Source organism: Sminthopsis crassicaudata, chromosome 6 (genome assembly GCF_048593235.1).
Source record: "Sminthopsis crassicaudata isolate SCR6 chromosome 6, ASM4859323v1, whole genome shotgun sequence".
Classification (NCBI taxonomy): domain Eukaryota; kingdom Metazoa; phylum Chordata; class Mammalia; order Dasyuromorphia; family Dasyuridae; genus Sminthopsis; species Sminthopsis crassicaudata.
In genome coordinates this window covers 245,980,184-245,998,553 of record NC_133622.1, presented here as the reverse complement: position 1 = coordinate 245,998,553, position 18,370 = coordinate 245,980,184, and the positions used below count along the sequence as shown (strand labels likewise).

General features: G+C 35.8%; 1 protein-coding gene across 2 annotated transcripts; it reads right to left on the bottom strand.

Moving 5' to 3' along the window:
- Positions 1-2,363: 2,363 nt before the first annotated feature.
- Positions 2,364-9,722, bottom strand: LOC141546630 (putative oocyte-secreted protein 1 homolog). 2 transcript variants are annotated; one of them, XR_012483342.1, is made up of 5 exons: positions 9,578-9,722; positions 6,582-6,760; positions 5,009-5,115; positions 3,456-3,641; positions 2,364-2,740 (listed from the first exon to the last, which is right to left on the bottom strand). XR_012483342.1 is itself a non-coding variant. In XM_074274594.1 (5 exons), exons 1-5 carry the CDS (start codon positions 9,645-9,647, stop codon positions 2,656-2,658), a joined length of 612 nt encoding a protein of 203 aa, XP_074130695.1. In that variant the 5' UTR covers positions 9,648-9,722; the 3' UTR covers positions 2,364-2,655. The 2 variants fall into 2 exon arrangements, 1 of the variants encoding a protein (XP_074130695.1); XM_074274594.1 differs by having other exon boundaries at positions 3,456-3,626.
- Between the last annotated feature and the right edge of the window lie 8,648 nt (positions 9,723-18,370).

Sequence of the window (18,370 nt, the reverse complement as noted above, 5' to 3'; positions counted from 1 at the left end):
GAATGCTCCATGAGGTTGGGGCATGTCTTTAGCCAGCAGGTTAAATCCTGAGAGGTATTTAGCACCCTAAAGGAGTTAGTTATAAGGAGAAGGGGGGTGAGAAGCATAATGAAATTAGGGGAGATACCACATGGCAATGGGCAGGGGGGTTAAGGAGAACAACAGCATGGAGCAGAGTGCTTGGCAGATTAACCCCAAAAAAGGCAGTAGTAAAGACATGAACATAAGTTGTTTTATAGGGAAAATTTAGCCTCAGGGACCTGACATAAATTGGATTTTTGACTGGATTATCTCCAGAGGGTGGGACCACAGGACTAAACTTCTCTTGGAGTCTTTGCCTTACCTATCCCAGAGAACAATTTAATTTTTATCAATACTTCCTTATCTCTATCATACTCACCATTTAAAATTTCATCACATACTATCTACGTTTTCAAAAATTCATTTGAAGTCCGTAATTTTTTTCTTATTTTGGTTATATTTGTTAAGGTATAAAAAGGAAACATACAAATTCCCTGATGCGATAGGGAATTTTATCTGTTTTTCCTCCAAACCAATTAGTTTTTCCTTTAAGCACCTGAATGCCATGTTATTAGGCACATATATGGTAAGCAATTCTAATAATTCTATAGCTATGGTGCCTTTGAGCACAATTTTCTTGCCTATCTCTTTATTTCTCTTTACTGTAGCCTTTTCTGAAATTGTTTAGTACCCCTACTAAACTATACCACTCGGAGTCCTTACCTTGTGACAGAGATAACTTTGTGTAATAAAACGAAGCTTAAAACAAAATGGCATCAGATCAAGACAAATCTCTTGCTTCTATCCTTCCTTCATTGAACTTCATCTCTCCTGCTTCTCAAACTCTAGTTTTCTATTTAAACGCTACACAAGGGCCACATTTTACATAAGGCATTACTGATTATTACAGCCTTCTTCACCCATTAGAATTACTTTATCTGAGGAGTCTCCCCATACAAATCCAAATAAAATGCAAATTCCTTAAGAAATTTTTTTTTAGGGGGTGGCTAGGTGGCACAGTGGACAGAGCACCAGCCTTGAATTCAGGAGGACCCGAGTTCAAATCTGGTCTCAGACACTTAACACTTCCTAGCTGTGTGACCCTGGGCAAGTCACTTAACCCCAACCTCAAAAAAAAAAAAAAAAAAAAAGAATTTTTTTTTTTTTTTTATTCTTCAAATTAAGTAGGGGGTACCCTCACACTAAGTGTTTAAAACATGTTTACATTTAAATGGAAATAGGTGAACAAAGGGTTATTACTAAAAATACATTCTTTCCAGTGACTAGATTTAAAAGCTCTTGAAGGATAAAAGAAAGGAAAAGTAAGCTATAAGGGCAATGCTGAAAAGACAATATTGAAGAAAGGAAGGAAATTGAACTTAGGACAGAAGACAACACAGAATCTGAACAGCAAAAGAGCATGGCAAAAAAAAAAAAAAAAGCACAACTTTTTTTATATTGTTTAATGAAGTCTTTAATCACATGTTTATTAAAGAAATTACCAAAGTTTCAGGTCCACTTTCCCCATAATAAAATCCAATCCATCTTCTGGGAAAGTTGGAGCTACACAACAGTTCAACTCAAAAGTAAATCTTCCACTCTCTAGAGGGCCACAAATAATGCCCACTTTAAGCAAGTGATAACAGGAATTGTGGAAGAATGGTATTCTTAGCTTTTCTAGTGGTAAGACAGACTTCAGTCAAAAGGTCCATAAAACAAAGCCCACTTTCATTCCTCCCTTTTCAGCTTGTCCCTGTCTGTCACCCTGAAGAAGCATAGGAGGAAAAAAAAAAAATAGGCAACCAACCACAAGGAGAGAAAACTATACCCAGAATACTTGTGATTTAATGGCGAATACTAATGAAAATAGAATGGGATTCCTGGAATCCTTTATTTCCCTAGCATTCCTAACTTTCTTTGTTATACTACAGTTAACTAAAGTAGACACTGCTCCTAAATAAATATAATTAATAAAAACAAAGATGAAGTTTGTCACTCCTTTCCTAAAGATACAGGAAATCTGTTATATTTATGAGCTGTTGGCCATACCAGGGATTCCTTTCTTCATATATATCCCACTATTCTTTGGGACTAAAGACTATAAAAGGAAAAAATAAGACTCATTCCTTTGCAGCAGAGCCACAGTTAGGTCATTCAGATGTTCACTTCAAATCCTTGATAGACAGATCCCCTCAGCCTGGGAACAGACAGTCGTTGTTACTGATGGCTGCTGCTTCCACAGCTCACTAAGCACAAGCCAGTATACTATTAGGGCATATTAGGAGCCAGGAAAGCTGACCTTTGTATCTCTGGAAAAGGGAATAAAGTAAAAACAACACGTATTTTTAATCAAATATTTCCATGTTTTATTTGATTTATTAGCACAAATTAAAATTGTCAGTAACAGATTAAAGATGAGACATGAACATTAAAATTTAAAATCCACACAGCCCCCTTCTGCACAGGAATCATAAAATAAGGGCAGTGCTAGAGATATTTATTCCTTAAAAAAAAAAAATTTTAAAAGGACAAAGCTCAGCAGGGAGAGCTTAGGCAATGCCAGCTTCTGAAGTTCAGAACCAAAGTTATGAGGCTCACAAAGTTAACTGGCCTTGGCTGCCCCTTCAGTGTCTCTCAAGATGCAAGCAGTGCAATATCTCCATGGCAAAGGCGGCAAACTGAAGAGTGCTGAGTCAAGTTGAGGGAGGAGACCAAGTCACTGTGCAAGGGAGTGGAAGTAAGAAACAGATTCTGCCATTGGCTGATTTAATGAAGCAAGAGAACAGGATATTTTTCCCCCACTTCAATCCCAATAGTGGAAAAGTCTCTCCCATCCCCATCCATGTGTGCTTCTGGCCCCCAACTCTCTCTCTCTACCATAGGATTAACCTTTCCTTCTTATTACTTCTTCTCTGGCAGGCAACTATTCTACATGGTATTCTCTCATTCTCTCAATATAGATGTAGATCTATATCTATATATATATATATATATATCTTGATAGATAGATATCGATAGATATCAATAGATAGATCGATAGATAGATATATCTCGATAGATCGATAGATAGATAGATATTTTCTTGCCTTAAGGTTGAGTGTATATAGCCATACACTCAACTACAGGAAATATCTATATAAAAGAGTTCCTTCTACCAACATAAGTCAGTACCTGCTACTCAACTTGTAAAGGAACTTGTTTAGAATCTTAAGCTAGATGGCTTACCCAGGATTATAGAAACAACTAGCATCAGGACAAGATATGAGCCCAGTTGTCCCTAGCTTCAAAACCAATTCTATCTACTATTGTAATCTGCTTCTTGGCTCCCCTACCCTGAACAGACTCTTTGAGGGGGAAAAAAAATTCCTAAAGCTACAGAGTTGTCTACAATGACCCACTGGCCCAGGGTCCCCTCAAGAGGTTAACTTCCTTACCAAGATTTAACCTGTCGTTCTGAAAGGTCATTTTGCTGGTTTTCCAGCGTTTCCCGGAGTTTCGGAGTCCAATAGTTGGAGCCTATAACAGAAGGCCACATTTTCACGGCTCTTCTTTTTTTTTCTGGTAGAATGGTCTCATCTTCCTCTGAGTCAGAGAACTCTATTTCCCTAGAAATAGGAGAACTACTTTCTCTAAGAATATGATCAACCAGTAAAGATGCATTAAGTGCCTATTATATACATTTTAGGGAGAAAAAAAAAAAAAAAAAAACAAAGAAACACAACCATTTCTGACTTCAATCATCTTGTTTTACCACCTGAACCATACCCATGTAGAAATGCTCACATAAAACATATAAAAGATTGTTTTGAAGATGTTGAATAAAGATTTCTATAGAATTAGGAATTGAGCAGAAATGTGAAGGAAATTAAAGCTTAGAAAGAATATAGTTGAAGGAGTTATGAAAACTGCAATGCAGCGGGAGAACCAGCAAGAATTTCTGTTCTTGATACAGAGTGAAATAAGCATAATCAGGAAAACATTGTACACAGCAAAAGTAGGATTGTGCTATGATCAAGTACTACAGACTTGGTTGTGAGTGGTTTAGTGATCGAAGGCAATCCCAATAAACTTGGGATAGAAAATGCTATCCACATCCAGAGGGAGAACTATGGAGACTCAATATTAATCAATATATGCTCTGTTCACTTCTCCCCCCTTTCTTTTTCTCCTCATTGTTTTTCCCTTCTCCCAACATGATTCAAAAGGAGAAATATATAAAAAAAGAATTTATATAACAAAAAATATTATGTTTTCACATGTAACGGGGTGGGGTGAAGAATTTCTGATCTATTTTATTGGGAAAATTGATAAGGGAAATAATCAAAAATAAGGGCTAGAAAAGTATATTGAGGCTAAGTTTGGAAGAGTTTTAAAACTTAAAGCATGATTACATTCTTGGGAATATAGTCCCATTCTATTCCTTGGAAGAATGATTTGACCCTTCAGCTTTCCTTTCAGTTTTCCCAGCCCTGGAATTTGTCGTCTTAGATGAGGAAATTGGATAATGGGTTAATTCTTGTTAACTGTGAAAGAGAAAGTCTAAGTATAAATATAAAATATAATAATATAATATAAAATATTATAATATAATATAATATGTAATATAAAATATATAAGGCCCTAGGACAACTTCCCAAAGTAGAAATCAAGTTCTACAAGAACAGGTGCTTATTTCAGAGTCCTTTTTATATCTTCATCAGCTAGCAAGAGTACCTTACATATTGGGACTTAAGGTTTGCTGAATCGAGTCTATTTTACAAGGGAAATAAACTACTCAATCATGCAACTAACAATAGTTTTTCTATCCTAAATCTGCCCATTTCTATTTTCAAATCCAGGACCTCTGTGTGATATCATTTTGCCTTTCCCCTGTTAGTTCTAATGTTTAGGGGCAACATCAACTAGTAGGCAAGAGGAAAGCTCAGTTAAGATGTCTTTTTAATAAGAAGATTAGTTTGATATTAGAGACCTCAGCTATAATACTTACTTGAATACTTTGCAGGCCAAGGGGAAATCACGTGAATGATAACCAAAAACAGGATTTAACGGGACATAATGGAGATTTGTTTTGTAAATCACATGTGTTTCAAAAACCTAAAAAACGGAGAGAAACCATTTAGATGGCTTTCAAAATGTTATTTCTTGCACCTTTGATTCTCTCATCCCAAAATGTACCTGATGTACACCTCTGAGTCAGAGAACTCTATTTCCCTAGAAATAGGAGAACTACTTTCTCTAAGATTATGATCAACCAGTAAAGATGCATTAAGTGCCTATTATATACATTCTAGGGATAAAAAAAAAACAAAGAAACAAAACCATTTCTGACTTCAATCATCTTGTTTTCTCCATAATTTGTTCTCCTCACTCTATAGTTTCCTTCTTGCCTATGTATCAAACAGCCTAAAATTCCCCCAAACCTCAAAAAGCCTTCACTTGATTCTAGCATCCCCTTCCAAATGTAATTGTCTAATGCATCTAGCATCCCCTTCCAGATGTAATTGTCTAATTCATCTAGCATCTCCTCCCAGATGTAATTGTCTAATTCATCTAGCATCCCCTTCCAGATGTAATTGTCTAATTCATCTAGCATCTCCTCCCAGATGTAATTGTCTAATGCATCTAGCATCCCCTTCCAGATGTAATTGTCTAATGCATCTAGCATCCCCTTCCAGATGTAATTGTCTATCTCATCCCTTTCACTTACTATAAGATCTGTGGTTCCAATTTCTCACTTTTTCCTGCTCTCTCAATCCCTTGAAGTCTGGCTTTTACCCCATCACTCATCCAGAGTTGCTTTTTCCAATGTTAGTAATGATGTATTAGTTACCAAATGCACTCACTTCCTCTTAATTCTTCCTGATCACTAACATTTGACCTAATTGACAAAAACAGGGTTTCTTCATGGTACTGTTCTTGTCAGCTTCTCTCCCCACCTAGCCATTCTCACACTAGCTGGGACTTAAGAAATGCTTGTTGAATTGAGTCTTTTCATTTTATAAGAGAAATAATCTACTCCATCATGCAGTTAACAATAGCTTTTTCTTTCCAAATCTGCCCATTTATGTTTCCAAATCCAGGATCTCTGATGTAAAGGGCTAGAACTGAGCAGATGCACTTAACTGAGATCACCTAGCACTTAAGGTTATTACCAAAGGGACAATTCTCTATTAACATGCTTGGAGGATGACCCTACTGGATTCTGTGTTGGCTGGCTCTGTGGGTGTGGACAAAGAAGGGGAAGAGAGATCAAAGGGTGGAGTAGGAGAGACAGGATCATTCTTTGGAGGTGGAAAGAGAGAAAGGAGGTGTGTAGATTCCTATATCTATTCCCCTGACAGGACCCCAAAAGACCAAGAATAAAAAAAATCCCTTTTCCTATGGTCACAGAGCTTCTCAAATAGCAAGACACTGGCTTTCCATCTCCCTTCCCAGATTGGCTCCTTGATCTTCATCACAGCATCATTTAGTAGGAAATTCAGTTTATTTTCTTCAATATATTATGGGATACAGGCATAGAAACAATTTTCAAGGAATTGGCCATCTAGGCCACTTCTTACCAAAAAGGTAATCCCACACTCGGACACAGAATAGAATAGCTCAAATGTATCCGGCAACTCACTGTTAACCGGACAACCGGAACCAAGCGTTAGTTCTACGGCTCTCACGGGTACTCCAGATCCAAATAGATTTTTTCTCACTGTCACCCGAAACATGAAAAGGGTGCATTCCACAGTCACTGAGGGGGGGGAAAAAAATCAAAGATCTGTTTAGACCTATCATTTATTGAATACACTGTACAGACAATAAATACTTTTTAGCACCTATTATGGGCTAGAAACTGATTTCTTCTAACCAATGGTTCCAGAAAAAAACTAAAGCCAAATTAACAGAATTTAGTTTTGCAGATGAAAGCAAAAAGCAACCAAAGACTGATCAATAATAATCACAGTATCAATTCTCATTTATATTTTTACAAAGCCTGCAATATGTCTGACCTACAAGATCCCAATTAGTACTACAAATCATGATAGTAACTGCCTTATAGCATACCCTTTTCTCAATCAAGCTTAGTTCTATGGAGGAAAAACTCAATTCCCTTCTTTATGAAGTATGAAGTTAGATCTTGGGCATATTATATTGAACTGCTTTCTGTCCCATTCCCAACTTCATTTGTTACAAAAGATGGATCTCTGAGGAGAAAAAGTTGTTTAAAAATGAAAGCAATTTAAAAATAAAGAGGCTTTAATGAAATATTTTACAAGTTATTCCCATTTTTACTCAATAAACTAAGCCTCAGGGAGATTAAATAAGTAATCCAGGTGCACGTTCACATTGCTAATGAATGTCTGTAGCAGAAATATTGCTACAGGATTGTAGAGCAATGGTGGGCAAATAACCCAGATTCTATCTTCCACTTTTCTCTATGAAGGTTTTATCTGCTTGTAGTATTATCTCCAAAGAGAAGAAAATCACGGGTTTGCTGGACATTGCTAGTGGGAAGTATAAGATGCTGACCAATTAAGATAATCAACCGCATTTGCCAGGGACCTTTATGAACTGATGCAGCATGAAATAAGCAGAATCAAGAGAATAATTTCTATAATGAAATTGTAGAAAACTTAGAAAGACGTTAGATCTCTAACCACGAGTCTAAAATAATGAAACATACTATAACTATCTAATGGAGATCTGAACTAAAAATGGAGAAAAGAAAACTTTCAAGGCAAGTAATATGGGAATTTGTTTTGATGGAGTATAGATAATGAGATAAATTTTCCATCTTTTTAAAATTTATTCAATATGAGAGAAAAATAGTTATTTAAATAGCAGTACTTTCAAGAAACAGGCAACTCCAATTTCTTTAAAATTCCTATAGGCACTAGCTATTTAGGAAAAGAAAGGAGCAAAGCAGAGATCAACAGCCCCTATTTTCAGAGGGGTTAGAGTCTGGTTGGGAAGATACAACATTGAACCATATAATAGACTCAAAGGAGTGTTTAAATACAGTATAGAGTCAGGAGATAACTTAGGCTACGTCATCCTATTTAGGAAACCACGAAAGGCAGGAAAAGTGGGTATGAGTCAGAATCCAGGTTAGAAAATAAGATAATTGGTGAGTAGTTAGGATCTGGTTAACATTTTGAGGCTGAAAATTGAGTAATAAAGCAGTATTTCTATGAGAATTAAATTTGAAGAAGGAAAAAGTAAAAAGACATGAATTAGAAAAATAATGAAACAACTTTGGGTTCTAGTACTGAACACACACAGACTGGGCAGAAGGCAATGAGAAGTTAAAGAGAAGAAAAAAAAAATCAGTGTAGTAATTGGATTCTCATTGACTCAGTAAACCTCAGAAAGATTCAATTAAGTGAGGATCGAATGGTTTTACAGAAGAATGGTAGGATTATTAAGAAGGCTGGATAGGCTCATTGTAAAAGAGAGGAAAAGTAGAAATCTAAATTGTCTGGCTATAAATAAGTTGTACTGCAGGTAAGAAGACAATCAAAGGGCAGGATCCAGCTTCTAATTAGAAATGATGAACTTGACCTTGAATTAAAGGAAATTTTTGGAGACAGAATTCAGCTGCAATGACATAATACATGAAGCTGTATAAAGTGGTTCTCTTAGGGATAGGATAGGCTACGTTCTGTGACCAAAGATCTAAACTCCATCGTTTTCAGTCATCTCACATGTAAAATCTTAGGCCTTCCCCTCAAAAAAGAGATTCAACTGAGTGTGAATCACAACATAGCATTTTTACTGTTATTTACTTACATTTTGTTCTCATTTTTTTTCCTTTTTGTTCTGATTTTTCTTAGGCAAACATTTATACAATTATCATGCTGCACATATTGGACTTATTTTAACATGTTTAACATACTGGATTGTTTGCCATCTAGGGAAGGGGGGTGGAAGGGACAGAAAATTTTAGAACATGAGGTTTTGCAAAGATTAATGTTGAAAAGTTATCCATGCATATATTTTGAAAATAAAAAGCTTTAATAAAAAAAATAATACTTTTTTTTTTAAAAGGGAGATTCAACATTCACAATTAGGAACCTCAAGTGAACAACAAAGAGAATAGGGGACAGAAAGATGTCACAGAATCTCCCTACCCTTTGAAGCAGGGAGAAATAATTAATTAGGTTTTAGCACTTATGGGAAAGGTCACCATTACATATATCATTCTAATTACATAATATATATGTATTTACACAAGTTAAAGGGCCTAATAAGTATGTGTGTACATACATACACACACACACACACACACACTCGTGGGGAAATATCTTTCCTAAATAATCTGCATGAACAAGAATAGCAAATAAAGGACATTTTTCATCTGACTTAGTAAACTACCAATTCTCAACAACCAAAATATAAAAAGAACAGCATAAGTTCAAAGTAGGTAATATTTTTAAAGGTAGTTTGTTATCTTACTATTACAACCTACAGAAAGTTGAAATAGCTATGCAGCTAATTACTAACAGTTTAATAATGAACCATTCATTTAAGAAAGAGACAATAATGACACAAAATTCATCCATTTTACCTGGATGATAATCAGCCCAAATCAAGCAAGCTAAAAGGCACAGCACTCCTAATCCCAGAAAGGCTTTCATTGTATCAAATCTCAGAGTAAAACTATTGACCTAAACAGAAAATGAAAAGTTGAGGAAAGTACTCATGCTCCATGTGATTTTATAATTGATTATCCCACTCAGGTGTCTCCAATGATCTCCTTCCATTAGCTCAAGGAAACCTCTACTACCTCAAGAACAGAGACCTTCTGCATAAAATCAGGTGTTCAGCATTAAAGGGCCTAATAAGTATTTCTCCCTATTGCAAAGAGTAGGAAACTCTGTGACACATCTTTCTGTCCCCTATTCTCTCTGTTGTTCATATGAGGTTCCTAATTGTGAATTCTGAATCTCTTTTTTGAGGAGACCTAAGATTTTACATGTGAGATGACTGAAAATAATGGAATTAAGATAATTGGTTACAGAAACTAACAATAGAGATTCTGTTGTTGACCATCAGTCATGAACTATCCTTGTCAGGAAAAAGAATACTTCAATGTAGATTCCGTGGAGATTGATCTGTGACCAATAGCACTCATTACCTCAATAGAACAGTGACCCAGGATGAAGATGTTGGCTAAATGGGGCATTCCTACTGGATGTATCAGGGAACAATCCCCTTGGATACTTGGAAACTTGACTTTGAGTGGAGAGAATTGTTTCTTAGATCACAGTTGGAAGTGATTAAGAATATGGATGTCAAAGCCAAAGTGGTCTTAATATATCTCATTTTAGGAAGAGCCAGGTCTAGAATTTTGACCCCCAATAGTCATTCTTGGATCCTTTTCTTTCATTACGGAGTTGGAGGAGGACTACAAAGTAAGGATGGAAATGAAGCTTGTATCTCTGGTAAAGAAACAGATGGGACTAAAACAGAAATAAGGCCTGTGCCTCTGATAAAGCTAATGACTTACTCGAAAACTTCACAACCAGTCAACATTGTTGAAATCCAAGTGGAAACCAAAGGAAGCACTTGGAATCCTTTCCCAGCAGTTTCAGGATTAAATTTCAGAGGAGAGGGGCTTGATATGGACCCTCTATGAAGACATCCTCATGGTTTAGCTTTTTCTGTTCCATATCCATGCAAAGTTTTATCCTACACAAGTAGCTAGCCAACAAAAGTATGGGATTAGTGGAGCTGCCTATTTGGACTAATACCTGCAATATTAACCACTCTATCTTATCCAAAAGGCTGTAAAACACTCCAAATAGCTCTATATTGTCTTACATCCCCTCCCCTGTCAGGATTTAGAGGATAAAACTGTTCTGTATTAACTTAAAGTATGGGATTCAGAGTTTGTGGCCTAGAAATGATGATTATATAATGATTGATATCAGAAGCCCTTAAGTTAATCACCTGATGGGTAAAAAATCTAGGCTATTCTTATTCTCAGGCACTCTCAGGACATTGTCTATGCCTTTCAGGGAAAGGGGGAAAATTTAATCAAGATTCTGTAGGAAACCTCACCCGGCCCGGACACGGAAAGGATTGACAGATTGATAGCTCTTTCTCGATTCTGTTGTTACTTATTTGTTGACTTTATCTTTTTTAAGACATACTCAATATTGCCACGTTCTTTTCTGCTTTGGTAACAGCATTTTTACCTAAAGACTTCTTTAGCTGTATCTTAGACGTATTGTTTCATCATTATTTTTCTTACATATAATAATTATTTCCATGATTTCTTGACCCACTCATTATTTAGAATTTTATTGTGTCTTGAGGGCCTATGTCTTTTGTGCTTTCTGAACTGATTATAATTTTTGATGCATCATGATCTGTAAAATATATGTTAACTATTTCTGCTTTTTTACACATATTAGTAATATATCTGCACTCTAATCCATGGTAAATTATTTGGATCCAAATTCTATGTGGTGCTGAGAAATAGGAATATTCCTTAGCAATCCTATTTGGAAATGTCTTTGCTTTAGTTTCTCCAATGATTTGTTCAATTTTATATTTTTCCTTGTATTTATTATGAGTTTTTCGGTAAGATTTTCCAAAACTAATGGAGGAAGTTTAAAGTTTTCTACTATTTCCAATACAGTAGTATCACTATGTGTTTTCTTATGATTCAGGTAATTTTTCCTTGGTGAATTTTGATGCTAAGATACTTGCAACAAATAATTTTAATGTTGACAGTTGTTTGTTGTCTATAGTTCTTTTCAGTATGTTTTATATTGCAAATTTTTGTTTTTTGCTAAGTCTGTTATCAAGATTGCAGTTCCTGCTACCTTGGACCTAAGACATGAGAAATTTTATTGCAGTCCCTCATTTTGTGTGCATGTCTTTATTTAGCTGCTTCTAGGAAGCAACAGATTCTGTAGGTTTTTTCCATAATCTGTTACTTTTTTATTTCATTGGATTGTTAGATCTATTCATATTTAAAGTTGGAAGTTGACTTTATTTTCCTACCTTTGTCTTTAATATTATTTTTTTCTGAATTGAAATTTTGTGTTTCTTTTCACCTGTTAAGTCAGTACTTGATCTCTCCAATTTTACTTGCTTGATCTTTTTGTTGAAGTAAGCCTATTCCCACAGGTTTACTTCTCCTCACCAAATCCTCCTTTCCCCATCCCATATCCACGATAACACCTCATATTCCCATTTGTCATGCTTTCCTCACTTTTGGAGGGTTTTTTTAAAATTCATTCCCTTCCCCCACTTTATCCATTGTTTAATTCTTCATTTTTTCTCCTTTTGTAAGGAATAAGGTAAAATTATCTCTCTCTTCTCAACTTCTTTTGTTAATTGTTTTCATTTTTTCCCTAAAAACATCCCTCCTTCTTTGCATTAATTCTGCTCCTTTTAATGTCTCTTCAGAACTTTTGTTCTTTGATTCATGGATCTTTTACTTATTAATTTCCTCTTTATTCTCTCTATTTGTCATGGAGTTGAAGGCAAAATTTTGAGTTTCTTCTTCTAGCTTCTTTGTTATTGGGTATTTTTCTTCCTTTTTTTCCTTCTTTCTTTTTTTTTTTTTTTTTTTTTTTTTGCTCTTGCACAATCTCTCCTTTTCCTCTCTTAGAAATGTTAAGTCCCCTGTATGTGCCAAAATGTTTGTGGCAGCCTTTTTGTGGTGGCTAGAAACTGGAAAATGAATGGATGCCCATCAGTTGGAGAATGGTTGGGTAAATGTTATGGAATATTGTTGCTCTGTAAGAAATGACCAGCAGGAGGAATACAGAGAAGCTTGGAGAGATTTACATGAACTGATGCTGAGTGAAATGAACAGGACCAGGAGATCATAATACACTTCAACAATGATACTGTATGAAGATGTATTCTGTTGGAAGTGGATATCTTCAACAAAGAGAAGATCTAATTGAGTTCCAATTGATCACTAATGGACAGAATCAGCTACACACAGAGAAGGAACACTGGGAAATGAGTATAAACTGTTTGCATTTTTGTTTTTCTTCCCAGGCTATTTTTACCTTTTGAATCCAATTCTTCCCATGCAATAAGAAATTCAGTTCTGCACACATATATTGTATCTAGGATATACTATAACACATTTACATGTATGGGACTGCCTGTCCTCTAGGGGAGGGGGTGGAGGGAAGGAGGGAAAAATTCGGAATAGAAGTGAGTGCAAGAGATAATGTTGTAAAAAATTACCCGTGCATATGTACTGTCAAAAAATATATAATTATAAAATTAATTTTAAAAATAAAGTATAATTAAAAAAAAGAAATATTAAGTCCTGAAGAAAAAAGGGAGAATAGGAATATTGTGCATAAATTTTCCTTTATCCTCTGTGATCTTTTCCCCCATTATCCATGAAATCTTTTCTCTAGGTCCAAGTCCTTCCATCCTCCTGTGATCAGTTGCCCCCAGGAACTCTATATTCTTTTCACCTGAGGCAGGATCCTTTCTATGGGGAACCAAATTCTCTCAGAGTTTGTGGTTTTTCTAATCACCAAATCTTTATAGGCCTTACCCTTTTAAGGTTCCTATATCCTATTATAAAATATATCTTGCTTCCCTGTCCTAAATTGAGATTTCCACATTTCTTTCATTGTTTCCATCCCTCCCTTTACAATGGCACCCATTCTTCTGTAGGCTCTTCTCTTCTTGAGAGACCCCTGTAGGAGTTTTCTCTACCTGAATCCAAATTGGGGCTCAGACACAAGTGAATAACTAGTTTTGCCTCATCTGTAAAACTAGCTGGAACAGGAAATAGAAAACCACTCTATCTCTGCCAAAAAAAAAAAAAAAAAAAAAAAAAAAAACCCTCAAATTGGGGTCATAAAGAGTTTGACATGATTAAAAAACAACTGAACAAAGTGCTTTGTAAACATGCCAGTTTATCCTCATAATGACCCGACAAGGTGAGTGTTATTGTAATCCCATTTTAGAGGCGAGGAATGTGAGATACAGAAGTCAAATGACTTGCTCAGTATCACATAGCTTCTAATTCAAAACTAGTTACAGCAAAGATGAGGAAGAAGTCATTTTAGTCACATTTAGTCACGGGAGACCACCTGCACAAAAACAGAGTCAGAAAATGGAATCGTGGCCAGAGGGAAAGGGCCAGTAGTTCCAGAATAAAGTGTAGAAGGAAAAAGAGTGATAAGTTTAGCAAAACAATCAGCAAATGAGTTGTACATGGGTTTGGCTGGAATGGAGGAAAATGGGAAAGAAGAGAAAAGGAGAAAAGACAATGGGGATTTCCAAGGAAAAATGTTTTACCTACAAAAAAAGGATCTAAAAGCATTCAGAGTCAAGTCAGAATGAGTTGAAAGGTCAAGACAAAAAGATTCAACAGAAGGAAGCAAGACAATGTGGTGTGCCAGAGCTAGAAGACCTAACCCTTGGTTGGTATGAAGCTGGTATGAAGTTCTCATCCTAAGAAAAGTGGCAACTCCCCACTTCATAGGCTGCATCTTGCATTTTTTTCACACATTGGCTAGAGGATGAGAATACCCCCAGGGCTCTCAGGGAAAGGGAAATGGCCATTGGAAAGAAAAGAGAAATTCTCTGACTTTGGATTAAACCAAAACATGCTCTTTTTCTACTCCCTTCCACACTTGTAAAGTAATTTAATATTGACCTATTATTTTAAGGCAGTAACACAAGCCGTATACTAATAGTCACCTTGGATGTATTGGGTGAATATATAAGCTTTATTGAATGATTCTGAGATATCTCAATGATCAAGTCCATTTCACAGAAATCCGGAGCAAGGTTCCAGTGTCATAGCTTGCAAAGTGAAGATAAACCGATGTAAGCTGGTTTGTCATTTTTTGGGGTTTTTTTGGTTTTTTTTTAAGAACACACAGGCCTTCCATTCAGAAACTATATGAAAGACATCACTGCCTTTGTTTACCCAAGAGAACTTTGAGTTTTTTCTTGTTTTTTAAAAGCCGGAGACGGCTTTCACAGAGGATCAATAGGCATTATCCCAATTTCCTGGAGGTCTCTGGGCAAGCGTGGCTATGGAACCAGGGAAGTCCTGAGACGACATCTAGAGGAATAGAGTCATGGGCTACAGAGCAAATTCCATGACTCCAGGAGAGAAAAGATGTCAGTGACAAGAGAGGGAGGAGGAAAATAGTCTCCTGGAAGACTAAAAAAATTATCATACAACCACTGACAGAGGAACCAGCATAATCAGGGGCTCATCACTGTCTGTCAGGACTGTTCTAAACCCCTGGCTTCTTTCTCCAGTCTCTTACTGCTGACATCACTTAACCCACAGGTTTGGCCACATCCCATTCTGCCCAACTGACAGGTCAGAGGCTCCAAAACTAATCATTTGATGCCATGCCCCTTTCCAACCTTCACAAACCTTAATCTACTTCACACATTTGATACTCTTACCAAACTGGTCTGTAATTCAGTATTCCATCTCTTCCTTCTCTGCATTCAGGCTACCCTCAGTCTCCTTCCCTCACTCAATCTGCTTTTCAGAACGTTTACCTTCCTTCAATGTTAGCCCAAGTGCTAACTCCCCTATCAGGCTTTTCCAGAATTTTGTTGCTGGTTTTTTCCTGCATTCGATTACAAATTAAGTCAAGGCAAACTACAACTTTCAAAAAATAAGCTCTCTGAAGGCAGTCGCCTTCAGTGACACTAGACTTCTTGATGTTCTTTGTACAGCTCCCCATCAGAACAGTTTTGTTGGTTGTGTCCCAAATGTTCTCTCTCTCCTCCTGGCTTCCCTGCTTCCTTCAAGTCTCACATAAAATCCTGCCTTCTATGGGAAGTCTTTTCTGACAACCTTTCACTTCCTTTTGTAAATTATCTCCAATTCAAATCATAGACATAATTAATAACTTCACCCAAGAAAATGACAATAATGAGACATCATACCAAAATGTGTGGGATACAGCCAAAGCAGTAATTAGGGGAAGTTTTATATCTCTACAGGCCTACTTGCATAAAATAGAGAAAGAGAGGGCCAACGAATTGGGTTTACAACTAAAATTGCTAGAAAAGGAACAAATTAAAAACCCTCAGACAAACACAAAACTTGAAATTCAAAAAATAAAAGGTGAGATTAATAAAATTGAAAGTAAAAAAACTATTGAATTAATTAATAAAACTAAGAGTTGGTTTTATGAAAAAACCAACAAAATAGACAAACCCTTAGTAAACCTGATTAAAAAAAGGAAAGAGAAAAAGCAAATTGATAGTCTTAAAAATGAAAAGGGTGAACTCACCACTAATGAAGAGGAAATTAGAACAATAGTTAGGAGCTACTTTGCTCAACTTTATGCCGATAAATTCGATAACTTAAATGAAATGGAAGAATACCTTCAAAAATATAGCTTGCCCAGATTAACAGAGGAAGAAGTAAGTAGTCTAAATAGTCCCATCTCAGAAAAAGAAATAGACCAAGCTATTAACCAACTTCCTAAGAAAAAGTCCCCAGGACCAGATGGATTTACAGGTGAATTCTACCAAACATTTAAAGAACAACTAACTCCAATGCTATGTAAACTATTTGAAAAAATAGGGATTGAAGGAGTCCTACCAAATTCCTTCTATGACACAGACATGGTACTGATACCTAAACCAGGTAGATCGAAAACTGAGAAAGAAAACTATAGACCAATTTCCTTAATGAATATTGATGCTAAAATCTTAAATAAGATATTAGCAAATAGACTTCAGAAAATCATCCCCAGGATAATACACTATGACCAAGTGGGATTTATACCAGGAATGCAGGGCTGGTTTAATATTAGGAAAACTATTAGTATAATTGACCATATTAATAATCAAATTAATAAAAACCATATGATCATCTCAATAGATGCAGAAAAGGCATTTGATAAAATCCAACATCCATTCCTACTAAAAACGCTTGAGATTATAGGAATAAATGGACTATTCCTTAAAATAATAAGGAGCATATATTTAAAACCTTCAGTAAACATCATATGTAATGGTGATAAACTAGAACCTTTCCCTGTAAGATCAGGAGTGAAACAAGGTTGCCCACTATCACCATTACTATTCAATATAGTACTAGAAACTCTAGCCTTGGCAATAAGAGCCGAGAAAGAAATCCAAGGAATTAGAGTAGGAAATGAAGAAATCAAATTGTCACTTTTCGCAGATGACATGATGGTATACTTAGAGAACCCCAAAGACTCTGCTAAAAAGCTATTAGAAATAATTCAGAATTTTAGCAAAGTCGCGGGATACAAAATAAATCCACATAAATCCTCAGGATTTTTATACATTACCAACACAATCCAACAGCAAGAGATACAAAGAGAAATTCCATTCAAAATAACAGTCGATAGTATCAAATATTTGGGAATATATCTACCAAAGGAGAGTCAGGAATTATATGAGCAAAATTACAAAACACTTGCCACAAAAATAAAGTCAGATTTAAATAATTGGAAAGACATTCAATGTTCTTGGATAGGCCGAGCGAATATAATAAAGATGACAATACTCCCCAAACTAATCTATTTATTTAGTGCTATACCAATCAGACTCCCAAGAAACTATTTTAATGACCTAGAAAAAATAACAACAAAATTCATATGGAAGAATAAAAGGTCGAGAATTGCAAGGGAACTAATGAAAAAAAAGTCAGAGGAAGGTGGTCTAAGTGTACCTGATTTAAAGCTATATTATAAAGCAACAGTCACCAAAACCATTTGGTATTGGCTAAGAAATAGACTAGTTGATCAGTGGCATAGGTTAGGTTCACAGGGCAAGATAGTGAATAAAAATAGCAATCTAATCTTTGACAAACCCAAAGATCCCAAATTTTGGGATAAGAATTCATTATTTGACAAAAACTGCTGGGAAAACTGGAAATTAGTATGGCAGAAACTAGGCATGGACCCACATTTAACACCACATACTAAGATTAGATCAAAATGGGTCCAAGATTTAGGCATAAAGAACGAAATCATAAATAAATTGGAGGAACATGGGATGGTTTACCTCTCAGACTTGTGGAGGAGGAAGGAGTTTGTGTCCAAGGGAGAACTAGAGACCATTATTGATCACAAAATAGAACATTTTGATTACACCAAATTAAAAAGTTTCTGCACAAACAAAACTAATGCAAACAAGATTAGAAGGGAAGTAACAAATTGGGAAAAATTTTTTACAGTTAAAGGTTCTGATAAAGGCCTCATCTCCAAAATATACAGAGAATTGACTTTAATTTATAAGAATCAAGCCATTCTCCAATTGATAAATGGTCAAAGGATATGAACAGACAATTTTCAGATGATGAAATTAAAACTATTTCCACTCATATGAAAGAGTGTTCCAAATCACT